The 26,564-nt window shown below is 48.6% G+C and overlaps 1 protein-coding gene across 1 annotated transcript; it reads left to right on the top strand.

The window, feature by feature from the left end:
- Positions 1–698: 698 nt before the first annotated feature.
- ARID5A (AT-rich interaction domain 5A) lies at positions 699–26,277 on the top strand. Its single transcript, XM_083753246.1, has 7 exons — positions 699–846; positions 10,811–10,965; positions 18,634–18,823; positions 19,487–19,539; positions 21,272–21,369; positions 22,663–22,825; positions 24,375–26,277. The coding sequence occupies exons 1-7, from the start codon at positions 843–845 to the stop codon at positions 25,899–25,901; spliced, it is 2,190 nt and encodes a 729-aa protein (XP_083609372.1). The 5' UTR covers positions 699–842; the 3' UTR covers positions 25,902–26,277.
- Positions 26,278–26,564: the final 287 nt, after the last annotated feature.

Raw genomic sequence — 26,564 nt, 5'->3', positions numbered from 1 at the left:
CTGTAACCCAGATTGAGACCATATAGTGAAGGATGGGCAGGGAACCAAATCTGCAATAATAATATTAATAAGAATCCTTATATGATCACTGACCGCTCATTTAAAGGCCCCAAGTCTCTGCCATGATCTGAGCCAGCCCTGGACTTCTGGAGGCAAGGATGCCAATGTCAGAGGGGCCTGCCTTTAAAACAGGTTGTGTGGGGCAAACCCTGGTCCTTGTCAGAGGTTGCTGGACAAGCCTCATCCCTGATGTGACGGCTGTGCTAATTGGGTGGCTGATGGGAGCTGGGGGCCAAGGACCTCTGGAGGGCCACACCCTGGCTTAGCCCTCCCCAAAGGCTCTCTTCTGCCATCTCCATTGTGGCTTTTCTCGACCTGGGTCCTCAGCACTGTACAGGACAGCACCCCTAGGCAGCCACCTCCATCCAGATGCCCTCCAGATGATTTGGACAGCTCCCAGCAGTCCCAAGATGTCCGCTGAAACACCTGGATCCTGTGGAAGATTGTTGCTTTCACCACAGCAAGCAAGGATGGCTGTCCCACTGGGAAGGATTGAAGAACACCTTTTTTCATTAATGGTGCAGAAGTTTCCTTCTCTCCGAACCACACTTCCCAGAATCCACTCGGAGCGAGCAGGCGGGTCCCTTCGGCCTGAGTGACGGCCCTTCTCCCTAATCGCCTGAGGCGGGTGCTCGGCGCCGCCCTATCAGCGCGCAGGATGAGGCGCCCGGCGAGCCGCGCTCCGCGGAGAGAAAGCGCTGCTGGCTCAGTTGTGGTGCGGACGGAGCATCACATGGGAGCTGCGGCGGGTGCGGAGCCGGGCAGGATCGGCGCTCCGGGCGATGGGTGAGCGGGCGCGCTGAGGACTAGCAACTTGCTCGGAGGCGCGGAGGAGCGAGGGATGGGGGGACGGAGGGGAGGGGCGGCTTGGACCCCCTGCGCTGATTTCAAGTCTTGTTTGCGTTTAGGAACCTCTGCCGGAGGGGAGACTTCCGATCGGGGTGGAGGTGGGAAAACTTGGGGTGTTTATCGTGGGGAGGACACGCGTTCTCCCTCCTCGGAGCGCAATTATAACAGTTAGTTGCTTCCGGAGAGTTGTTTCTAGCGAGTGTAGGTTGCAATAAAACGAAGCCGCTTCCTTTCTTGGACCCGCTTGGGAGAATTCTCCCGAATCCCGTTTATCCGCGAAGACGCGACTTTTACCCCGTCGCCTTCCCTGGGGGGGAAAGCGAGGAAGGGGCTTGTCTTCTTCGGGATGCCTTGTTTTCAGTTGTGTCCGCTTTGGGGCGGGGGGGGGGGGTCCAAGCGATGCGCGACTGTTGTTGTTTTTCTGCCTGGGGAAGCATCGGACCGGGCTCTAGGCAAATCCTCTTTCCCGTTTTGCGCGGCTCAGCAGAGAATAATTGGCGGCGATTAAGTTGCAAAAGTCCCTGAGTTTGCATTTCTGAGGAGGTGGAGGAAAGAACAGAGGGCGGGAGGCGGGAGGCGGGGGGGGGGGGGAGCGCGGTCTGCCAAGCCAGCCAGTTTGCTTGTTGGAAATCGTTCTTAGTTTGCTGTTAAAACAAAACAAGCTCCCCCCCGCTCCCCCCGCTTGGTATTCGGAACATGGGGCATGCCAACTCCGTCCACGTGACTGGATCCTTAAAAAAAGAAACCCAGCATAAACTTTGTCTGAAGTTTTCTTGTGTGTTTTCCCAGTACTTATAAGGAGATTTCCACCTACCGCCCCCGCCCCCGCGGATTTTTAAAAGCCCTTCTTGGACTTTCTGGTAATTTTGATTTCAGTTCTCTTCTCTCCCCCCCCCCTTCCAATTTAGTCAATTTCAGCACTGCCTTCTCATATTTGGTCATTCCTTTTCCTGTTGTGGTTTTTAATCTCTTGCTCTTCTCAGCTAATTTATTGTGTCAGCTGTGAGCAAAAGCCCCCCCCCCCCGCATTCCCAGAAGAGGCCTCCCCCTCCCACCACACTGCCAATCTCAGCCCCTAAAGAGTTAAAAGAATATGTGCTATATTGAATGAAGCGTGTGCCCGCAGCCCTGGGTGTATTGTACTCTGTGTCATTTCCTGAAAGTGGCTTGATCTACATTCTTTGAAGATGCTAACGGCTTTCGGCTGCTGCTTCCGCATCAGCCCAGAAATGTTTTTCTAGGTTGTTGGCCTTTCTCATTTTCCCAAGAACATTTTTTTTCACTGAATGAATAGCGCTTCTGCTTGTGGAAGGACTGAGCCGGCAGCAGTCTCCTAGGGGTGGAAGAAATTGTTGACCCTGTGAGAAAGAGGGACACAAATCGCTGCAAAATAAAACCGCATCCTGGCATCATTGGCTAAGCAGGAGCCAGGGAATTTGAAATGCCAGTGGCGCCTCCGCTCTTCCAGTTCAGAATGGTGGTGCAGTCGTGGAGTGGGGGGGGGGGTCCTTTAAGAAATCACCCTCCTTCACATGGACACACGCTCCACTTCCTTTAGGCCAGATGCTGTTGAACTTTTCACTCCCATCACTCCCAGCCGGCTCCTCCAGTGGTCAGAGGCAACTGGAAGTGTGGGCTCTGGCAAAACATCTGGAAGGCCAGCAGTTCCCCATCCCCATTTTCAAGTGTCACATCCATCCATTCCAAATCCTGCACTGAGAAGAACTGAATTCTGCAGCCTGTATAAAATCCCACAAGCGGAGTGCATTGGTGGATCTTCTCTCTTACTTTTGCATAATTTTATTCTAGCGTTTTTTGCTTTTTGTTTCTCATTGACATAATCTGTTCTTTCCGGGAGGGACAAATGCTCTGAAGTCCCAGCTCCTACCACTGAAAATATTCCTCTGAGAAGTCGGAAGCAGTTGTCCGCATGCTTTCAAGGATATTGCTGCACCTTGAGAGCTGGGGGGGGGGCACTTTTATTTCTTTTTTAAAAAGGGAGTGTGCTGCTGGTTTCTGGACCCACTTCCACTTCCTTTGGTTTTTCTGTGCTCCTGTGGAATCACGTCTCTCTCCTGGCGCTGGGCATATTATGGGCCACACAGGTGTGGACGCTTGGGGCCAACCTACATGTTATGCAGGAGATCCACAACTGGCTCTCCTGATGTTCTCTGATCTTACACATGCTATATAAGGAACAGCCCACACATAGAATGAGGTCATTTGTTGGTGATGCTGAGAGATCAATGAGCTTCACGGGAAATTCCCTCTGGAGATGGAGTGGCCTGCTGGTCTTCTGCCTTCTCAGGCCACATGTCACAATGCCGCTGAGATGAAATGCTGGCTGACAGTCTTGTTGCTTCACTTGCTTACCAGCGAAACAGTGATTAATGCTGCTTTCTTAAAAACTATAGGTGGGAGGCCAGATAAGATTGTGAAAGGGGCGTTGTTCGTGGTAGAGATGCGGAAGTCCCAGGTTCAGTCCCCAAAAGCATCTCCAGGTAGGGCTGGGGGAAAAGACCCTTGCTGTGCCTGACACCCTGGAGAGCAGCTGCTGGTCAGTGTGGACAATACTGGGCTAGATGGACCAGTTGTCCAATTCAGTCCAAGTCAGCTACATATGTTTCCAGGGTGGGACAGGGGTCTATATTTTGGAGCAGGGCTGAGGAACCCATGGCCTTCCACACATTTCTGGGCTCCCAATGCTCATCAGCCCCAGTTAGCCTGCTCAGTGGTGAACTGGAGTCGAACAAAATATCTCAAGGGTTGTCACATGGAAGATGGAGCAAGCTTGTTTTCTCCTGCTCTGGAGGGTAGGATTCAAACCAGTGGCTTCAAATTACAAGAAAGGAGATTCCGACTAAACATCAGGAAGAACCTTCTCACAGTGGAAGATGGTAGGCTCTCCACCATTGGAGGTTTTAAGCGGAGGTTGGATAGCCATCGGTCATGAATTCCTGTATTGCCAGGGGTTGGACTAGATGATCCTCAGAGTCCCTTCCAACTCTACGATTCTGTGGAGGGCTACAGATTCCCACCCCTGCTCTACAGAATGGCTTAGGCAGAGACCACCCCTCCTTCCTGCCCCTCCAACTCTGAGAACAACAAACACAATGAGCTCATAGCCTTTAAGCTGTGTCTGATTTCTATGATTCACCCTGAAGTTTTGAAACTGATCTGTGGTTCTTCTCTTTAACTGTATTTTTTTTTTTTTTTACTTACTGGCACTGACAATCTTATTTCCCCATTTCATTCCCTGATGTTTTGTCATTGTGTTTGAGGTTTTTATTGCTGGGTTGTTGTTTTTAAGTTGCTTTCTCTGGAAGGAGGCTTCAAATAGCAGCTCTGAAATGGCTGTTCTGAGATCTCTCCTTGGGCAACTGCCTTTATAAGATTTGCCATGGCTGGATCAGGCCAAAGGTCCATTGAACCCATCATTCTGTTTCTTACTCAGCCAACCTGATGCCTCTGGGAGGCCCATCAGCAGGGCCTCAATGTTGGTCCCTGGCATCTGGCAGCCAAAGGTAGAGTAGCCCTGAAGATGGAGGTTCCATTAGTCTTTGTCATTATGAGCCATTGAATTGGTCACCATGGGTTGTATCCAACTAAGTCCTACTCAGCGTATGCCTATTGAAAAGAACAAACCCAAGTTAGATATGTCTGTCAACTTCAGTGAGTCTACTCTGAGGAGGACTAGCATTGGTTACAACCCAAAGTGTATTCCACTTTTTATACAAGTCTTGTGACTTGTGGCAGAGAGTTCCATAAATTAACCTGCCATTGTTTGACGAAGTAATTAATTCCCCTTCAGTCTTTCTGGAAGGGAGGACACCATCCTGACCCCCCCATGGCATTATTTTACTTCCTTATTCTGTTTCCTCATCTCTGAAATGGTTTGAGGCTACTACCCCACTTGGGGCCTGCGCTAGGATGGGGCAGCACATCACTCCAAAAGCCTTAAATCTGCCCCAGATGGAAGGACAAATAATTGGGTTGAGGTCAGCACATTCCTCTCGCTCTCTTTGTCTCTCTCTCTGCTGAGGTTACAGACTGTGGAGCTGGTGTGCGCCCCTCTCCCACCCATGCGTCAATTCCACAACTGTGGATGGAAAACAATTGTTTTTATTTAAGCCACACAGAGTCCCGCAAGCAGCTGTTTTGTATGGTGGGGGGCCAGGAGGGAATTAAAAAAACAGGTGTTTTTAGGACTGTCAAAGGAAACTGAAATGCAGAGCTGTGGCTTCAGATTGAAAACCATTTTAGGTGGGGGGAGTTGGGCAGAAAGACCAGTTCCCTCTACTTCTCTTCCAGTTCACATGAGGGGTGGCTTTCTGCAGGCAAAGGCTTTGCTATTCCCACTTGCACGGATGTTGCTCTCTTGGGTTTGCAAGAGCTTGGAGTGGCCAGTCTCATGAACAGGTGGCAATGGTGGTGGCAGAAGCAGCCAAGTCACCTCTTGCCCCCCAAAAACCCTCAAATGGTGGCAAGAGGGGGTTCAGGTGACTTTTCTAGATAAATCATTTTGGAGGTAGCGGGTGGAAGAAAACCAGCTGTTTTGGCTTTCGTTCCCAATACCAACCAAGCATCGTTAGATAGCAACCCTCCAACCCCCCTCCAAACCAGACTATTTTTTTCTGAAGTGAATGAAGGGCATTTGTCTGGAGGGGGGTGCAGAGGAGAGAAATGGGACCATCCTGTGTTGTTTCCTCCATCCTGCTAAGCCTTCAATTCTGCTTCCAATTTAACTTGTTTGGTTTTCATGGGTATTTTACTCCCCCTGTCCCTTCCCCAAACCCACCCACATTTTTCATAAAAGATGTTCACCTTGGCACTGAGTTGGGGGGGGGGTACCAGTGCCACCTCCCCATGCCTCCTTTAATTCCTTGTGAAAGCTTGAAGGGGGGGGGGCTAAGCTGGTTTCTCCCTCCCCACCCTTTCCTTTTTTTCTTTTTTTGTTTCCCAAAGTTGTCATCATGTCCAGTAATCCTCTCAGAAGCTGGACTTGTTTTGGCTGCCGTGGGCTATGATCTCATTTCCAGAGAACATTCAACTGGAAGGCTTCCCCCTCCTTTTTATAATTCTCTTCTTCTTTCTCTGCCCCCCCCCCGCCTCATTGTACAGTATGTGAGTGTTTGGGGTGAGCTCACTGACTCCTGCAGGGGGTCTGAGAGGGAGGGAAACATACAAACTCTTTTAGCAAACAGGAGCTGGAAATGGATGAGGCGGCAGAGGACTGGAAAGGGCTGAAAACTCTGTTTTCCTTCTGTTTTCCTCCAGAGCCAGAGCGAGCAGCCTGCCGCCTCTTCCTCTGCTCCTGGGTTTGGAGTCTTTGTGTGCCCAAAGTACTTTTTGTTGATTTTTTTAGACAGCTATTGCAGTGTCATGTGCTGGGAGCCCAGTCACTGAAGCGGATTAAAGTTTTCCAAAACGGAGAAGGTTCTTACATAGATGACCACAGGTCAGCAGAGGCAAAGGAGAAAGGGCTTACAGCAAGTGTGGAGACAAGATACATAAAAATAAAACATGGAATAGGGATGAATAAAAAAAGAGGTTACATTTTCCAAATAAATAGAGAGCAAATAATGCAGAAAAATAAAACAGCAAAACAGGTCACAAAAGCCAAATCTCACAATTTGGTGTGGGGAGAGATTGTTGCGTATTTGAATTTGGCACATTTGCCCCATTGCTAGTCTCCCCCTTGGCCCCCTTCCCATTGACACGGGGTGGTGAATAGTGTGCAGTTGGCTTGCAGGGAAGGGTGAAATGTTTGGGAAAGGGACAAAAGTAGCCAGAAATATGGGGGGGGGGGAGTGAGGTGGATAAAACATTTGGCCCCCCCAGCCTCTTCCCACCCCACCCCACCCCGCCTGCTTTGCCTCTTTTTAGAAATGGGCCTTTTCTCCACCTGGGAGGATTGTAAATGTGCCCACTGTGTGCAACGCCCTCCCATCAGATGTCAAGCAGGAAAAGAACTCTATGACTTTAAAAAGAGATGTGAAGGCAGGGAAGTTTCTAATGGCTATCTTACTGTGTTTTTATTATTTTATTGGGAGCCACCCGGAGTGGCTGGGGCAACTCAGATGGGTGGCATATAAGTATCATCATCATCACCATCATCTCTGTGAGTTACCGTTCCTGATGACTGCATGCAAGTAGTATTTTCTAAGCCCTCCCAATAAATAAGAGCATCTCTTGGTTTATCTTCCGCACTTTGTCATCTTCTTCCCTGCTCTCCTTCCTACGTCACAACCTTCCACAAAAAGCCCTGATGCAGCTCTTCCAAATGATGACGTGTGCCACTATCAGCTGGAAGTAGCTTGTTCCTGGGAAGCCACAATAACCTCCATTCTCCCTGGGATGCTCTCTGAAAGAAACACCAGTTTGGTTTTCTTGGACAGGATTCAAGTAAAGTTAAGGCTGGCCCAAGGATGCAGAAGACTTCCCAAAATATTGTCAAGTGCTGCTTTGTTTTGACTAGTGAGAGAGGATGATGGACATGTTTTGAGTGTCCAGACTCCCTCAGAAATATTACCGCAGTAAATCTTCCAATAAGTCTGTCAGAATTGCCACTGTATTGCAGATGGAAAGCTCAGGATCACGGACTGTGGGTCACCTCAGGCCACAGAGAGAGTGTGGATCTGGTGAGATCTGAACCAGATTCTGTCCTCTGTGAATTTTATGTACCGAATGTTCTCCAGCTACTCCCTGTATGTTTAATATTCACTGAGTATTCAGTAGTTTTTTTTACATGTGGCAATATTTTGATTTCACTGTTTCTTGCTTGGCATTTGGCAGTATTTCATAGCAGACAAGAAACGGTGGTTTTGAGTGTTGGCAGGAGGTAATATTTGACTGATAACGTTCAGTGGGATTTAGCAGTTGACAGTTGATGCTTGCCAGAAACCAGACAAGATACTGATAGGTCTGAAAACACTTGAATTTTGAGGTAAAATTTCTCTCTGTTTCTGAATTTCATGTTGAATGGTGAAATTGAAGACTTGGGTGAATTCTTGAGAGCATTCTGTTGACTTTGTGGTGATAATCCTTTGGTGAATGGATAGGGGAGGACCGTAACTCAGTGTGTAGAGCATCATCTGCTTTGCATGCAGAAGGTCTCCGGTTCAGTCTTCAGCATCTCCCAGGCGGGGCAGGGAGTGAGTTCCACTGTCTGAAACCTGGAGAGCAACTGCCAGTCGTTGTAGACAATGTGGAGCTTGAGGGATTGTTTGTCATACTCTGTAAAAGGTGCCTTCCTAAAAATTCTTAACTAGTATTTTTGAATCATCACTTTTAATTATGTAGTTTTTGATAGTTCTTTAGTTATGTAAATTTTTGCAAGTTTTTTCTCCTGTTAACGCTTTGGTGTAAATTGAGTCATAAAAGGTTCAAATAGTTGTGGACACTCATTTTACTCTTGCTCCATTTTAATCCTTTTGGCAGGAGAGGCACAGATTAACATAAAATGGTTATGCAGGCAAAAAGGCGATATTCCCTGACTTGGATGAAAGCTTCAAGAGTGAGGCTTTTCCACTTTCCCAAGTATCAGCCGAGTTGTTTTGCTGCCTGCAGCCCATCTTGGCTTCACCCTCGCTCAGCTGCACTGTCAGGTGGAAATGGTGGGTGCATTCTGACTGCGCAAGAGGCTCCCTGCGTCTCCACATGCAAAAAGGAGGTGGTTTTTGCACTGAGAGTAGACTTTGGAGGGCTTGCTTGTGGCAGTTGGTTGATGAGCGTCTAGGAGGGAAGGATGTGGCTGGTGGGGGCAAGGCTCACACCATTCAGGAAACCACCTTGAAAGCGAAAGTGGAAACTCTGTAGTCTTGCCCGTCTGCCGTATTCGCACTTGCTCTTGTGTGCAATTGCACCTCCAAGCAGGAAACCATTGAGTTGCATGCGTCAAAGGAGACATCTCTTCTAAGAAAACCGCTCCAGTGGAGTCTCAGCTGGGGCCCCACCTTAGAGCCAAGCATCGCTGTCTCCTGCCCATAATTTCTTGTCGGAGGCAGACCATGGAGGAGACATAGATTCTGGGTGCTGTTGAGGCAGAGCAGCAGGAGATGGAGACAGCTAATCCATGGGCCACGTGGGGCCTGCGGGCAGAGGTTGAGATTTAGACCACATTTGTACCACACATTTTAAGCGTACAATACCAGTTTAAATAGTCATGGTTTTCCCCAAGGGATTATGAGAGCTGTAGTTTGTTAAGGGTGATGAGGGTTTCCTCTCACAGAGCAATAGTTCTCAAAGTGGCTTCATCCCTCTTTCCTGGAGACTCTGGGAATTGTACCTCTGTGAGGAAAATAGGGGCCTCCTAGCAACTCTCAGCCCTCAGCAAATGGCACTTTCCAGGACCCTTCTGAGGAATCCATGGTGGTGTAAATTGGTAGCATAGCACTTAAATGTATGGAGTGAATGTGGCCTTATGGTGGTGAAGGAGAAAAGGCAGCAGGTGGCCAAATGCTGACTGGAGGTTGCTCCTCAGCGTTTTGGGCAGTGCTGTTTCGCGTCTGCTTTCAAAACACTACCAAACACTTTGTCACGTTGTGTGTGTTGTTCAGTTTCATGTCTGCTGACTCATCCCTTTTGCTTAACTGGAAATTCCAGAATCAAATCTGATTTTGCCTTCGTACGAAGCACCTCTGAACTGTGCCCCTACCCCAGAGGAACAGGTGGCAGTGGGCAGTGGGCCTATGGCTAAAAGACCCCCGCCCCATCTGCTGGCAGCCTCTCCTCTGCCTCAAATGTCTTCAGGGAGTGTTTCCTCCTTGGTCTTCCTGAGGTGCCACTAGAAGAGTGACTAGTGGGGTGCCACAGGGTTCTGTCTTGGGCCCGGTCTTATTTAACATCTTTATCAATGACTTGGATGATGGACTCAAGGGCATCCTGATCAAATTTGCAGATGACACCAAACTGGGAGGGGTGGCTAACACCCCAGAGGACAGGATCACACTTCAAAACGACCTTGACAGATTAGAGAACTGGGCCAAAACAAACAAGATGAATTTTAACAAGGAGAAATGTAAAGTATTGCACTTGGGCAAAAAAAATGAGAGGCACAAATACAAGATGGGTGACACCTGGCTTGAGAGCAGTACATGTGAAAAGGATCTAGGAGTCTTGGTTGACCACAAACTTGGCATGAGCCAACAGTGTGACGCGGCAGCTAAAAAAGCCAATGCAATTCTGGGCTGCATCAATAGGAGTATAGCATCTAGATCAAGGGAAGTAATAGTGCCACTGTATTCTGCTCTGGTCAGACCTCACCTGGAGTACTGTGTCCAGTTCTGGGCACCACAGTTCAAGAAGGACACTGACAAACTGGAACATGTCCAGAGGAGGGCTACCAAAATGGTCAAAGGCCTGGAAACGATGCCTTATGAGGAACGGCTAAGGGAGCTGGGCATGTTTAGCCTGGAGAAGAGGAGGTTAAGGGGTGATATGATAGCCATGTTCAAATATATAAAAGGATGTCACATAGAGGAGGGAGAAAGGTTGTTTTCTGCTGCTCCAGAGAAGCGGACACGGAGCAATGGATCCAAACTACAAGAAAGAAGATTCCACCTAAACATTAGGAAGAACTTCCTGACAGTAAGAGCTGTTCGACAGTGGAATTTGCTGCCAAGGAGTGTGGTGGAGTCTCCTTCTTTGGAGGTCTTTAAGCAGAGGCTTGACAACCATATGTCAGGAGTGCTCTGATGGTGTTTCCTGCTTGGCAGGGGGTTGGACTCGATGGCCCTTGTGGTCTCTTCCAACTCTATGATTCTATGATTCTATGAGGTGGGTTTGGATATTGCTGGGATTTAGGGTAGGGGTCCCTGTCACTCAAGGTCTCTTGATTTGAGGGGAATGGGACTTGGTTCTTGGTTCTTAATGGCTTCTCAACTCTTCTCCCTTGTTGCAGCACCCAGCCTTAAAGGCAAGCGGAAAAAGAAGACCATTCCCATGGCTGAGAGCGAATCCCAGAATGCTCTGGTGCTGTCCCTGGCAGAAGAGACTGCAGTGGGAAGCCCTGGCGCTGAAGAGCATCAAAACACACCAGAGAAGCTGGAAGAAGTGGTGAGTGAAAACTGTAATAATAATTGCATCACTAAAGCCAAGAATTGAATCCTAACACATCTGTGATGATATTCTTTCAAAACCTTTAGATTTTGGCCTTTGCAAATCTCGACCAACCTTTTGCCAACCTGTAGCCCTCTAGAGCAGCCTTTCTCAACCTGTGGGTCCCCAGATGTTGTTGAACTACAACTCCCATCATCCCTAGCTAGCAAGGCCAGAGCTCAGGGATGATGGGAGTTGTAGTCCAACAATATCTGGGGACCCACAGGTTGAGAACCACTGCTCTAGAGCCACTGGGGCTGATGGGAGTGGTAGTCCAAAACACCCGGAAGGCAACTTGCTGGCATTGGCATAACTCTACATTTGGATGTGTTTGTTTAATCAATGGGTGCCATGAGTGGCCATGATACACTAAACATACAGCAGCCTGCAATCTAAATTTTCAACAGCAGACATGACAGAGACATGACAAGTTCTGGTGTAGCTAGTGAACAACATATTTATCCCATTCTTCCTTTAAGAATCTCTGGGCAGAGTCCTATTTTATCCTTGCCTGAATCCTGGGAGAAAGATTAGTGATTGGCCCAGCGTCACCCAATGAGCTTAGTGGTTGGTTGGGGCTTTGAACCTGCCTCTTCCTGGTCTAGACTGAACACTCTTAGGCAGCACTCATGCAAGGACGAGCCTCAGCAAACCTTATGCTCACACACCTCCGGCTTGGCTGTAAGTGGGAGGTAGAAAGCCTCTGCTTCCATTCTAGATTAATCATTGTTTAGTGTTTCAACAAACCATAGATTGGAGTTTATGGTTTGGCAGGCTCCAGCCAAACCATAAACTCTAATCTATGGTTTGTTGAAACAAGCTAGTTTCATAACCTACCATTTGAAGTTGGCTTGTTTCAACAAATCATAAGTTGGATTAACCACAGTTTGTGCAGTGTTGGATATTTCAACAAACTGCAGGAAGGCATAGAAGATTTGTTTAGGCTTATCTTCATAATACTAGATGCAGCTTAACTCTGTCACACTTGCTCTAAGTTTCAGGTGTTTAGGCTTCATTTTGTTTTGGGACAAGGACTAAAATAGTAAGCAAAGGCTCTGTGGGCTTTGAAAGAATTGAGTGAGGAGGCACAATATAGAGGCTGGATTTTGACATATTGTGGAACCATGGTTTGAGCTACCCATACTTCGATCTTCTAGAAGTACAAGCATACAATGGGATAGACCTGCTTGTCTGTTTCTTTTTTTCCATGTGTTCTGCACTCACATCTTGAACTGGAGCAGTGGCCCAGAAAGTGGTTTGTCAGTGGTCTGTAAATTCAGACATAGCAGCGAACCCCAGTTAGCTGAATCTGGTTTGAAAATCAGGTTCAAACTATGCTTTCAGGTGCTAAACAAGCAACTGTTTGTGGGCAGGCTCCAGTTCAAACATCAGAGCAAACTATTCTATCACCCCAAGGCTTATTCTGTAAATGGAATAAAAGGTAAAGGACCCCTGGATGGTTAAGTCCAGTCAAAGGTGACTATGGGTTGTGGCGCTCATCTCCCTTTCAGGCCGAGGGAGCCAGCGTTTGTCCACCAGACAGCTTTCCAGATCATATGCCCAGCATGACTAAACCGCTTCTGGTGCAACAGAACACCGTGACAGAAACCAGAGCACACGGAAACACCGTTTACCTTCCTGCCACAGCAGTACCTATTTATCTACTTGCACTGGCATGCTTTCGAACTGCTAGATTGGCAGGAGCTGGGACAGAGGAACAGGAGCTCACTCTGTTGCAGGGATTTGAACTGCTGACCTTCTGATTGGCAAGCCCAAGAGGCTCAGTGGTTTAGACCACTGCGCCACCCTAGGCTTTAAATGGAATGGGGTGTACCTGTAGTAGCTGCAATTTAGTGGCAATAAAGGTGGAATTGGAGCAAAGAACAAAGAAAAGGACTTTCCAAAATTCCCAACTTGCATATGCCAGCTTAAATCTGAGATATTTCTTAGAATCTTGTCTATATTTTGTTTCAGCTTTGAATAAGATAGAGAACAAAATCTTTCCTTCTTGGGGTGCTTCAGGGTTGACTCCTCGTATAGACGCAGTAAAACAAGTGGATTGCTTATCACTTAAAAATGGAAAAGTTTTGTTACAAGGGGTGCAAAATGAAAGGTTCTGTAGAATCATATAAAAATGATGGGTATTAGGACCCAGGAGCTCTAATGAAAAATCTGCACCTCAAGACAATCCTTCCAAGCATGATTGGAATCTGGATTCTTGGAGTGCCTGGTGCCGACTTGCCAGTGATGCCTTTTCTATTTCTGCCCCTACAATTCTCATGTCACGTCTTTGACAGAAACTCAGAAAGGCTGCTGGGGTGTGTGTGTGTGTGTGTGTGTGTAGATATAAAAATGATGGCAGCACCACTAGTGCCATCTACCTGGAGTCAGGCTGTGACCCATGCAGAACACTGACCTCCTGAATTGGCAAAAAGTTACGATTGGCCCAGAAATGCTGGCTTCCTTCAAATCAAAATGCGAAAATGGGGAGCCAGCCTTGGGGATGCAGGCACCTTCCCTTTTCCATGCCCCCCCCATTTCTTCCCATGTTTGCATTGACCACAGTTTTGCAATAGATCTGCAAACTGTAGTTGATTCCCACCGGAGCTGCTATCTTGACCAGGTTTTGTAAACTTCAGGTAAGATAGGAATCCTGATTAGCATCACAGTTAGCATTGGTGCAGATGTATCGGTGAACTATAGTTTAGGCTTGAAAGGGGAGGGAGAGCAAAGCATATGTTGAAGCCAACTCTCAGTTAGTTATTCCACCCTGCCAGCAAACTGGCAGCTTCATTTTGGGAGTGCTTCTCTGATTGCTTGTCGTGGGTCTGGCTACTGAACTCTCTTTTGATTTTTTTGACCTGTTTATGGAGTGACTTGGAAGTTGAATTGAGTTGATAGAGAGCTGGTTTAGAGGATCATATCTTGGCTTAAAAACCTGCAATCGTACTATAGGTTGCTGACTCACTGAGTTGGTTTGGGTTACCATTACTTTGGTTTCACAAGTCAAGAAATGAACGCACATTTTGCCCTTCATGCAAGCTGTGTTTAAAGCAGGAAATATTTTATTGACCATAGTTTACTGTTTCATAGAAACAAGGAAACGATGGGTTGCCAGCTTTGGAACAAGCCAGAATCTTAAACCAAGGGCGGGTAGCCTTTAGTTTCCTAGTTTGGATGAAATAGGAAACTATAGTTCATTAGCGACTTCCAGGTTAAAATTATAGCTCATGCAAAGGGTGGGAGGCAGCAACTGCATGCTAATATCTTGGCTTGTCAACCCAAAATATAATAGTTCAAAGCAACTTGGAGTGTGCAACCCCTAGTAAGTTTGGGGGTTTAAACAAGAAATGGAGGAGAACGTCAAAATTTCAAAACCAGAGGGTTTAGTGTCAAAAGAGAGAAACTGAAAATGCAAGTGTCGTGTATGTTGGGGAAAAATTATTTTCAGAGATTGAAGGGGAAGAAAAGGGTTAGGGTTACCCCACCACTTCCCCTTCAATCTCTGAAAATAATTTTTTGCACGAAATATATTGTGCAGAATTTGGACCACTTTGAATGGGGCAGATGAGGGCTGACCTTTTATAGCTCAGCACTCCTAGAAAGACATTGCAGAATATGGGTCCATCTCTCTCATCACATTTGCATATTGCCTTCCATTCATGCATGTGACTCTCCTGCTTTATCCTCACAACAATCCTGTGAGGGAGGTTAGGTGTTGTGTGTGTGTGTGTGTGTGTGTGTGTGAGAGAGAGAGAGAGAGAGAGAGAGAGAGAGAGAGAGTGTTTTGTCCTCTGCATGACCTGGAGTGCAATTGATTAGCATGGTGTACAATGCCAGGTAAAGTAAGGCTGGAGACGGACAATAATTTTACAAGAGTGTAAAGTAAGCATAGTTCAGGGATATTTGCCACACACAAACACAAACACGTTTCTTTTGTCCTGCCACAATCGCCAGTCCAACAGGTTTTGGAAACTGTATGAATGCCCGCAACACCTGTTTGACTGGATATGATGGTGGAATGAATGTGCACACTGTAGGGAGAAGTATGCTTGTATCATGTTACCTGCAATATTAGGCGGCGGGGGGGGGAGTGGCCCGTGCAAAGATACAGTGTTCTGTCTTCAGCTTGAATGCCGGCAACCCTTCCTAAATTTCACAATCTCTGCAGACTTGTAGACTCTAAATTTCCTTCAGGCAGGACCTAGGTAGCCCTGCAGCCACCACTTGGGGGGGGGGGGGAGAGAGCATTTTGCAAACACCGTCGGCTTGGCTCTCTGTCCAGTTCAAAATTAGATTCATTTGAAAAAAGAAGCAGCCCCATAAATAGCCCCACAGCTAAAATAACATGTCTATCGTGAGCGGGGAAAAGAATAGAAAGGAGCAGACGTGTTGAGTGCCGAGCAGCTGCCTTGACCAAAAATAGCAACAAGTTTTATAACTCCGGAAAATTTAGAACAAAAAACCAAGAAAACAAAACGCAAGAAACGTTTTTTGAGCCGAGGGCGGGAGGGTGTGTGAGAGTGAGAATTTGTGCTGTTCTGTTTTCCTGGAAACAGTCCCTTGTGTTCTCACACATCCCAGCACTCTGACCAAGTTGGCAGCCTGCCTGATCCCAGGCATATAATACCCTCAACATCTCTCTCTCTCTCTCTCTCTCTCTCTCTCTCTCTCTCTCTCTAAGCTGAACAAGCTGGCGACTCTTCGGAGCTAATAAATTGCCTCCGACCACAAAAACAGCTCTTGATGGGATTGAACAGCCGCGCTTTGTGTGCGGAAAGTGGGGCGGGGGAAAGGAGACTGATCCAATCTGTGTAAGCATTCTGGCATTTCCATGGCACACGCCGTAGCTCTGCCTTGCAAGCAGAAGGTTTGTTTAAAGAAAAATTCTGTGGCTATTTCTCACCCCCCCTCTTTGTTTAAAAACCCTGGAGGTGTCCTAGAAACCCAACAATAAAAACAGTATCGGAATAACATCAGCACTGTGGCCGAGCTTGACAGTACATCTGACCTCTTTAGTAAGCTGCCCTCAAGCAGACCTGGAAAGCCGTTTCCATTTCACTCTGCATTTAATTGGCTCTTTATGCAAGCTAGTAAGGGAGCACAGCTGGGTCCTTTTTATATACAGGTGTTTATTTAGTCGGAGTGGTTTTAAGTGCATTCTAAATCTTCCTATGTTTTATTGTTTCCCCTCTTTTTGTAAGCTACCTTGAGAGGGTTTATGCCCTGAAGGATAGGGCAGGTGTCAAGTAAAGACCTTGTTTCAGCTGAGAATGGGGATTTAGCAGGCTTCCTCTTCCCCCCCCCCCCAAGCCACCTTGCAGCTTTACTTGTTTGTGGCACCATGTTTTGGGTCACGGAGGTGCTTCCCACAATCTGCACAGCCACTAATTTTTGTTCTTTTTGCCCAGCTCTGAAGTCTGTGATCTTGGAACATCAGGAGCTGCCTCCTACTGAAGGGGGCGGCTGTTCCATTTAGCTCAGTGTGGACCTGACTGGCAGCCGCTCTCTGGATTTCATGCAAGGCAAGGGTCTTTTCCCAGCAGCCCTACCTGGAGAGGCTGGGGGCCTTTTGCGTGTAAAGCAAGTTGCCCCCTCCCTCCCTCCCTCCCTCAGGAGGCAAGATAGTCTGCGTGCGCTGGAGGTGGCGCGAGAAGGGAGCGCTGCTTGTGGACTTCCTCCAGCTTCTGCTGCTGTCCTTTCTGCTCTCTCTCCTTGTTATTCCCTTCCCTGCTAAGTGAGTCCGGGGTTGCAGGTCACGAGTTCCAGAGCTCTGGCTTATGCAGCTGTTCAAAACCAAAACAGAGTCCCATCTGTTTTCTGTTTCTTCAAGAGCAAATGATTTTGGCCCCATAAGAAGACACTCCCCCCCCGCCTGCTTTTTTAAATTAGAAACTGGTTTAAAGTATACACAGCAAAATCACAATAAGCTGGGAATGGAAATCCAGGCAACCTTGGGGTTGCATTTTGAGCCCTCATCTGGGGGCCAAGGGTTGTGCTGTCCAACAGTTAGAGCAGTCTTTACCAATCTGGGGCCTTCCAGATGTTTTAGACTACAGCTCTCATCTGCCTTTGCTGGCTGGGGCTGATGGGAGCTGTACTCCAAAATGCTTAGAGGGCATCAGCTTGGCAAAGGCTGACTTAGAGAAAGGTTACCAGACGTCCCCGGATTCCGGGGACAGCCCCCGGATTTACAAATCAGCCCCCTGACAAAATCCATCTATTTAGTAGGAAGTTGAAAAGTGTCCCCGAATTCATTGGAAAAAATCTGGTAACCTTAACTTAGAGGCAGGCCGGGCCAAGACAGAGTCACTCAGCAGATGAAATTCCGTACAACTAAAGAGCAGCATATAGTATTATTTTTGCATGATGATCTTTGAGGATTTCTAAGAGCTGAACACTTCTCTCTCCAGGTCGGCCCCTGAAACCCTGCAGAGCTGCTGCCAGTCAGTGCTGTGCAGAAACCTGTATTTCCCCTGTGAAAATAAACTTCCGTTTTCCTCTTTTATTCTCAGGGCTCTGTAGAATTCTGCTGGGCACGGGGGGTCTTGCTCTTTCTCTGTCATAGACGACATTCACACCATGCAGCTATAGCACTGTGGTGCCCCTCTGAACATGTTCTCCTCATCGAGATACCATTCCCAGGCTGCCTTAACAATTTGTCGCTCTTCCCAGGGAACTCTGGGAATTTTCGCTCTGTGAGGGGAATCAGGGTCTCCTAACAATTCTCAGCAACCTTAACAAACTTAACAAAACACCCAGAATTCTGTGGGTGAAGCTATAATTGTTTGCAGCGGTATCATAGTCAGGGGTGGCCCACCCTGTTTTGCTGCCTGAGGTGAAATGGGAAGGTGCTGACACCCCCCCACCCCACAGCTTCACTTTCTGGGCTTAAATTATTGTGGTGGTGGGTGGGGTGCCTGTGGGGACACCTCCCCGAAGGATTCTGCCACCTGAGGAGGGCTGCTTCCCTCTGCCTTGTGGGCAGGATGGTCCTGATCATAGTGCATTCAATGTATGGTGCGAATGTGGCCGTTGTGAGGTGACCAAGGGTTGGTGTAGGTGTGTGTTATCTTTCTAGTGAACATTTCTCTAGATATCTGCAGCCTCCCCAGCTGCTCACACTTCCTGACTGAACAAGCCACGTGGGAGGGGTTCCCTCCTGATGCTTCCCTGCATGGGCACCCGGGAAGGCTTCAGAACACAGACCACTTATGAGGTGATTTGTAGAATGAAGAAAGGACCTTCCTGCTGCCTCAGACGTAAACTAAACATGCCAAAAGCCTTGCACCCAAGTCATAAAAAGGCCATCAATACTGTTCCCCCATTAGTAATTTCCAAGATCAATTCATTTTCTCATGAATGGATGGCAAATGGTTTTTGGGAGGGGGAGCGGAACGTGAAATATTTCTTCGGCACAGCATGTGACCACCTTGAGGTCCTTGGAGAAAAGGTGGATCATAAGTGTAATCAAGGATAAAAATACAAAAAAAAGAATCACAATCTTGGACATCTGCTGGGATGTATTTTCACTTCAGCTCTCTGGGTCTTGGCTGGTCTTGTGCTCCTCCTGTTCCTCCTTGATTTCTCCATTGCTTAGATTTGTGTGTCATCCTCACACCTCAGGGGTCTCCTGAAAGCAAGCCAGATGGGGCTTTGGAAGCGGGTGAGAAGAGCCCAGCAGAGGACTCTGGAGATGAGCAGATGCCCAGCAGCGAGAAGGAAGAGGAGCAGGCCTTCCTTGTCAGCCTATACAAGTTCATGAAGGACCGCCACACGCCCATCGAGAGGGTGCCTCACCTCGGCTTCAAGCAGAGTACGTCCCTTGCCCTCCATTTTGGTTTCCCTCAGGTCCCCATTTTCCAGTGTCAAATTCAGTTCTCCACATTTCTGTAGATATTTCCATAATTTTATCTTACCTTAAGAAAAGGTATGTATTATTTATTCCGATTCTTCTGGTGCCCCAGGAAGGTCCAAGGAGCCCTCAGCCACTAGAATTTGGACCTAGTCCCTCCGAAGATGGAGGAGTGGCAAATGGTAACATCATGTACTGGTTCTAAAAAATAAAATTAAAGAATCAGGCGTGGTGGAGGTTTAAGCCTTTCCACTCCCGCCTTGATCTTGGTCACCCCCACTTCCCCATGTGTCAATGATCATTAAAACCCCCCAAAACCTCCTCATATTGTTTCCTGTGCTAATTGCTCTGTGTGTGGTGTTTTTTCGTTTTTTAACCTGAGGTCATGGCTCTGGAGGGAAAGCTTAACCCCCCCCTCCCCTGCCCCTTGCCTCATTTTTTAAAAAGGCCATGTAATAAGTGATCAGGCCCTTTCAAGCACAACTTTGCCTCCATGAGGACTAGAGGCTTGCTTAAATGAAACCTTTGATCTTCAGGAAGGAGGTTTTCTGCACTTCTAAGGAACTGCAGTCTCTTGTTATCTCTTGCTATGCTGATTCCTGGATGTGTTTCTTCTTCCTCTAGTTAACCTGTTTAAGATCTACAAAGTTGTGGAAAAGCTGGGAGCCTACGAACTGGTAAGAAGAAATTATAAATCTGTCTATCATCTTTCTATCTATCGTTTTAATTCTATCAATGTTTTGCTGTATTTTAATGATTGGTTTTTAAAATGATTTTAGCAGTTGTTTTTATCTGTAAGCTGCCTTGAGTTTGACAAGGAAAAAGCCATGGTATAAATAAATTTATAATTATTATTGATGCAAGTCCTAGTCCAAAACCTCAGGAGGGTGGCAGATTAGCTAAGGCTGCCTTGGATTCTTTATTTGTGTTCCACTAAACGTACCCATAGCAGCAAGCAACAGAACATAAACAACACTATTTTCATATTGGTTTACAGTGGTACCTCAGTTTAAGAACAGTCCTGTTTATGAACTATTCGGTATATGATCTCTGCAAAACCGGAAGTAGTGTTTCGGTTTGCGAACTTTACCTCAATCTACAAATGGAATCCGAACGGTGGAAGGGCACCGGCAGCGGGAGGCCTCATTAGGGAAAGTGCGCCTCGGTTTAAGAATGGATTTGGTTTAAGAACGGACTTCCAAAACAGATTAAGTTTGCAATCCGAGGTACCACTGTATTATCGCCATACAATATACCATACAAATATAACAGCCACCAGTTTCTATAAGCAGTAAGAAAGGACATACTACAACTAACACTGTTGCCATGAAAGTATTATTCCAGTTTTTGGTGAGATGGGGACATAACTGGCCACTGACAGCCTGTTTTGATACCTTTTAAGTTTGTCCCAAATCTCCAGTGATCTAAAATGGCCCATTGATTGACTGATGGATTTGCCTGATTGATTTAATTCATTTATAAGCTACCTTTCCACAGCAAAGGGTGCTCAAAGCAGCTCATGACAGGCATCTCTTGTTACCAAAATACATTGGCAAGGTGGAGAAAAAGTAGTTTACGAAAACATATCAGTGAATCAATGATGTTATTGATGCTCACAGCTGTGTGAAGAGCAAGGCGGGGGGGGGGGGGGAGAGGCCAGCTAGCTCTGGTGGGCAAAAGCGGACTCTTAAGCCCAGCATAGGAGTTGGGTGTGAGGCAGCGGGGATCAGAGGAGTGCCATTTTCAGCAAACACAAATAAAAACATTGCGAAACAAACCCTCACCTCAAGCAAGGTAACAGCTGCAGCACACATTTAACGCACTATCACACCACTTTAAATAGTCATGGAATCCCCCCAAAGAATTGTGGGAAACGTCGCTTGCTAAGGGTTCCCTGGGAAGAGGGATTGATTGTTCAACCGTTCTGGGAACGGCATCTCTGTGAGGGGAATTGTGGTCTCCCAACAGCACCCTTAGCAAACTGCACTTCCTGGGAAGCCATGACTGTTTAAAGTGGTGTGGTACTGCTTTAAGTGCATAGTGCAGGTGGGCGCTAGTGAAATGCCGCTCCAGTTGTTGCTGCTATAATTTAGGGCAACTTCATTATTGCAAACTACATTTTGAATCCTGAAGCTGGGAGAGGCTAAGAAGAAGCTGCCTGCCGGATCAGACCAAATGCTCGTTGAGCCCAGCATCCTGTAGCCTGTGGTCACAGTGGCTGAGCCCACAAGCAGGACTGGAGGCAGGAGCACTCTCAAAATTGTGTTCCCCAGCAACTGGCATTCTACTGCCAAGGGATGGTTTATCTTTTCTTGTGAATTGTGAGTGTTTGTGTGTTCGTAATACCGACTTGCTCTCTCCCCCCCCCCCCGGCATCTCGGGGCTTCACTCGTTTGCTTCCCATTGTAGGTCACTGGGAGGCGTCTTTGGAAAAACGTGTATGACATGTTGGGGGGCAGCCCAGGGAGCACCAGCGCCGCTACTTGCACACGGAGGCATTATGAGAGGTATTGGACTGCTGCTGCTCCTCTTTTCACTAGCCTTGGCCATCCTGGCACCCTCCGGATGTTGCTGGACTGCGCTGGCTGGGTCTTGCAGTCCAATGATGTCTGGAGGGGCCAGGAGCTGCATGACCTACCTGCTCCTGCAAGAAAGAGACCTGCCCAGGAGGCACAAACAAGGCCAGGGTCAGGTTCTCTCCAGATGTGGAGGGACTCCAACTCCTGCCGGCCTCATCCAGCACGGCTGGGTGTTGTAGTCCAGCCATAACATCTGGAGGACCCCACTTCAGCTCCCCGGGCAAGACAGTGGATCTAAATGTTGCACCCAGAAGGTCTCTCTTGGATTTTGCACTTGAACTGAACTGCAAATAAATAAGCAAAGCCTTCGGTAAAATGCATTTATAAGTAAGAGATCTATCAACCACAACTTTAGTTTCATGCTCTTTTAATTTTTGGGACTATTTTGCTTCTGGTGTGTTTCAGTAATAGGGAAGGAAAAGGTCACTTTTTGTTCCTTTCTAAGAATCAAAAACCTCTGGTTTAATAAACAGAACTATTTTGCACTTCCTTCGGTATCTCCAAAAGGTACCTCATGGTGATGTGATGGCTTTTATTTAAATGTGACTCACCTGGGGCATAGCCTGGGGGGGGCTTCTGGGGCAACTGCCCTGGGCACATGGGGGGGGGGGTGCGGCTCACGCTGCCCTCCCTGGGCCAGCCCTGCACCGGTGTTGCTCCGGCGACTCGTGTCACTTTGTTGGCAGGGGCTGGCCAGGCGCAGGGGGCTCCTTCGCTCTCCACTTGCAGCCCCCTGGTGAGGGTGCATACTTCCTCCCTGGACAGGCTGTGAGCATGCTCCACTGCTGTAACGAACTGCTAAATTTAAAGCCATTTATGGCTCTGCAGTAAAGTATCTGTAGTCAAATCTTGTAACTTGGACTTATCAATGCTTTAGTATGTTTTGCTCCATATATATAATTTTGGCAAGGAATAGCTTAATGGAGAAAGGCAGGTAATTCTTCTAAAACTGAGCTTTCACTGGCAACTTTGGGCTGGAGAAGCTGCCTGTGTATTTCAAACGCACTTTCACAACCATGAGGACTAGACGCTTTCTTTAAAGTTTTAACACGACAGCTGAGATTCTTAGGCGTCAAAAATCTGCTGCGTTTGGCAGAACCTGTGGGAAATTTTGCATGTGTGGGTTGGCTGTGGGGCTGAGGAACCTCAGTAGCGGGTGTGGCCTCTCACCGCCCCGCCATGTCCTGATGTTCTTTTCCTTGGCTTGCACCCGCTTCTCAGGCTGGTCCTCCCGTACGTCCGGCACCTGAAAGGCGAAGACGACAAACCCCTGCCCCCTGCCAAGCCCCGGAAGCAGTACAAGGTGTCCAGAGAGCCAAAGGGGGCCAAAGGGAGTGGGTCTGTGGAGAAGAAGAGGGCCAGGAAGGAGAAGCTGAGGGACCAGGTAAAGCTCTCCCAGAGCTGCCAAAACATTGGGGCAGTGTAATTTTGGGGGACCTTATGCCTCCCGCCCCCTCCTCTGTTTCTGGGCTAATAAACACAGTCCTCCCTCGGGTTACAGACACTCAGGCTGCGCCTTTTCGGGTTGCACACTCTGCCAAACCTGGAAGTCCCGGAACAGGTTACTTCCGGGTTTCGGCGTTAGTGCACGCGCAGAAGTGCCAAATCATGACCCGCGCGTGCGCTGCAGGTTGCAAACGTGCCTTCCGCACGGATCACATTCGCAACCTGAGCGTCCACTGTGCCACCAATCCCTTTGGCTCGGAACATTTTTGGAGCTTGACTGCCCTCTAGCGGTCAGTCAGGAACAACCACCTTCATCTGATTTGCTTTGCCTGTTAATTCTCCTCAGGTGTCAAAGGTCAGGATAAATTGGCTTGTGTACTTGCCTAGCACCTGACCATAGCTGTCAACTTTTCCCTTTTCTTGTGAGGAATCCTATTCGGAATAAGGGAATTTCCCTTAAAAAAAAGGGAAACGTTGACAGCTGACACCTCATAGGACTTCTGGGGTGGTTTGGAGGAAATGGCCTTGTGGGTCAGAGGTGCTGTCACTGGTCTAGGAGGCTGAGCAGGAAGATTTGCAGATGTGGGGGTGGAGGAGCAGGAATGGCAGGGCTGGCAGCAATGGCCTTTGGCTTGGAAACTGGTAAATCTTAGAAGCGTGTAGCACAGTTGGCTGGAACCTTGTGGGCCTCTCGATGTTGCTGAACTACAGCTCCCATAAACCCCTGCAAGGAGTGATGGTGGTCAGGAATGATGGGAGTTGTGGTTCAGCACCATCTAGAGGGCTGAGGTTTCCCCATATCTGGTTTAGCTGGGTTGCTGTGTATTCTGCAGTGTTTGGCATTGGATCAGAACTCTGGTTCCTGATTAAAAAAAATAATAATTTTAGTTTCAAGCCTTTCTTTCCCTGAAGTGAGCAGGCAGTGCCTGCTGAAATCTCGGAAGTCTGAAGATTTCCATCTGCCAAAAGGCAGGGTTTTGAGACACCATGTAGAAAACAATGTGCAAAAGCATTTTTATTTGCATCCTTTAATTCAGGCTGCAATAGGAGTTTGGGCTGATTTAGTTCATTTTCTTGTTTCAAGTGCAGAGAATGCACAGACCTGATTTTCTGAGCTGTAAAGAGAGTAGTAGTAAGGAACATTCTCTGCACCCTCTGCTGTATCTTGTGGCGTGAAAACATCAGCAGGGTGGGGGTTGGCATGCTGGCTGGGGCTGAGGCAAGTTGCAGCCCAAGGCAGCCGGTTTAACTTTCCATGCACCACAGCCCATGTTATTAAGGGCACGAAGTGCAGTTCTGAACTGGCAAGCGCAGAAGGAACAGACAAGGATTCCTTGGAAGGGAAACAGCTGCAGCTGGGGCTGCACCATTATGCGCTGCATTCGCCAACCAGTGAAGGGAAACGTTTCCTGTACCCCAAGTTGCCTCCCCCCTTCCTGACAGGTCCCAGTCTCCACCTGTACCGTAAATGTCTCTTTTGATTGCAGATCTTGCCAGTGAAGCCGACCCCTGATGCTGCCTCTGCCGCCAAGCCTGCCAGCGACCCCGAGCAGAGCCAACTGCAAGAGCAGCCCGAGGGGTGCCCCTCTCTTCCAAACGGCCGCGAGGCCTCTGAGAGCCAGGCCCCTGACGCCTGCCGTGGCAACTGCCATGCCCACGGCTGCTCCGAGGCCTACAAGAGGCTCTTCTCCAGCTTCTACATCAAAGGGAACCACGGCATCATGTCTCCCTTGGCCAAGAAGAAGCTCCTGGCTCAGGTGAGCAAGGATGAGTCCCTGTATGGTCACCAGAAGCACCTCAGCCACTGCCCAGAGTACAAGAAGGCCAGGATCCGAGAGATCCCTGGCTCGGACACAGAGGCTGGTCCCAAGAATCCGCTGGCCACCAGCCTCCCCCTGAAAGAGGGGCAAACTCCAGCGCGGGAGGTGGACGGGTCCATTGGCTCAGCTGGTTCCTCTCAGCCCTCAAAAGCCAGTGAAGGGGGGTTGAAAGCGTCCCCGAGCCTCACGGAGGGCCACCTGCCTCAGAAAGCAGACGACGCTTGCTGCGGGGGCCACCCATCGCCTGGTCTACCTCTCGTCAGGGGCTACTTCCACACATCCCGAGGTGAGGTCATGAAACCCATAAGTTGCCATCCTCTTCGAGGACCAGTGGAGTATTATGGTGGCTTTAAGAATTTCCTGGAGGTGGCAGCAGCTTCTGCCTATCAGCAGCCTGGCAGCGATGTGCTGTTGAGTCACCTGCCTCAGAAAAAGCAGGAAGGCTCCGAGGACCAGCCAGAAGATCTCCGCCGGAAGCCGAGTCAGCCTCTGCCCTCCTGGAGAGGGGATGGTCAGCAGCAAACCTCCCCCTTCCGCGTGGGCAGCCCCGGGGGCAAGAGAGGCTCCTCCCCCTTTCCCCACGCCAAGCCCTCGTGGGTGCCCCCAGTGGCCACCCTGGCCAAGGTCAGCCCACAAGTCCTCAAGAACGGAGGCCATTCAGTTTCTCAAGCGCAGGCCGGCAGTTTGGCTCAGAAGAAACGAGCCATGGAAGAGGAGCTGTTCCTGCAGGGCAAGAGGCTGAAGGCCGTCACCCCTTTCGTCAAGGAGGCGCAGTCCAGCAATGGGCTGGAGTGTGGCACTTCCCCAAGCAGCCAGCAGGCGGTGGCAAAGCCCAAGGCTGCTGTGCAGAGTTCAGGTTTTCCAGTTGCTCCCGTGCCTCAGGTTCAGGATATGTACAAAGGGACGATGTTGAGGCTCCCTGTGAACTTTAGCACCCCGGGGGAGCACTTGAAAGGGCAGTCGGCCTCACTGATTCCTTCCCTGTCCATCAGTCCGTTCATTATCCCGGCCTTCCCCACCCCCTTATTAACTGCTTCCGTTCAGCCCTCTGACCTGTGCCAGCCGCTGGCCCACTACCCCACCTCTTACGACAGTCTTCTCCGCCACCGCCTCTACCCGGTTTCAACGTGGCACAGCCAGCCAGCCTACGCCTCCCCCCACGTCTCAGCCTTCCACCGGAACACCAAGCTGTAGCCCCCAGCCGGGAGCCCCCAGGGGGCGGCAAGGTTTTTGGACCAGGCACACCACAAGTTGGAATCTGCAGCTGTGCTGCGTTGCCAGCATTTGGGACTGCCCAATCTTTGAAGGCTCCTCCTTGGGAAAGCAGCAGGGATGCAACTGTCAGGACCGTGTAATTTTCATTTTTAAACAAAAACCAAACACTTCCCCACAAAACTCTTGAACTTTGAAATGTATTTGTATCTGGTATGATATGCAAATGATGTGCGCAAAAGAACAACAACAACCATTAGGGAACAAAGCTCCTATAAAGAGAGATTTATATCTGTGGTAATGCTGGGCGCAATTCTGTTCCGATTCTTTCCTACATTATAAACACAAGTGCCTAGTCCTCAAGGTCTCTGTTTGAGCTTGGCTGTGGGGGAGGGGCTGAGGGTGGCTTCCTTTGTGCAGACAGGTGCCCTGAGCCTGCTCAGAGGGGAGGGGAGCTTACTGGCCAGCAAATGGCACTCTGTGCATGAACGGAATCCTCTCTGCCGCATGGGAAGAAAAGAATCCCAGCCAGTCAATGGGATCCATGCCCAGTTGAGTGTTTATGTTTAGTGCTGCTTTGCAAGTGCCCTGCACCATGGGCCTGGGAGTTGTGGAGGATGGAAGAGAGGCTCAGGTGTGCATCTA

Source organism: Podarcis gaigeae (genome assembly GCF_964106915.1).
Source record: "Podarcis gaigeae genome assembly, chromosome: 8".
NCBI lineage: Eukaryota > Metazoa > Chordata > Lepidosauria > Squamata > Lacertidae > Podarcis > Podarcis gaigeae.
Note: the sequence above shows the minus strand (reverse complement) of the source record. Positions and strands in the feature narration are given on the sequence as shown.

Bases quoted from the DNA above. Each gene is read 5' to 3' on its own strand.
- ARID5A (XM_083753246.1), top strand. The intron at 18,824-19,486 runs GTACGTCCCTTG...TTCTTCCTCTAG, and splicing joins TCACCTCGGCTTCAAGCAGA to TTAACCTGTTTAAGATCTAC. The intron at 21,370-22,662 runs GTATTGGACTGC...CCCGCTTCTCAG, and splicing joins ACACGGAGGCATTATGAGAG to GCTGGTCCTCCCGTACGTCC.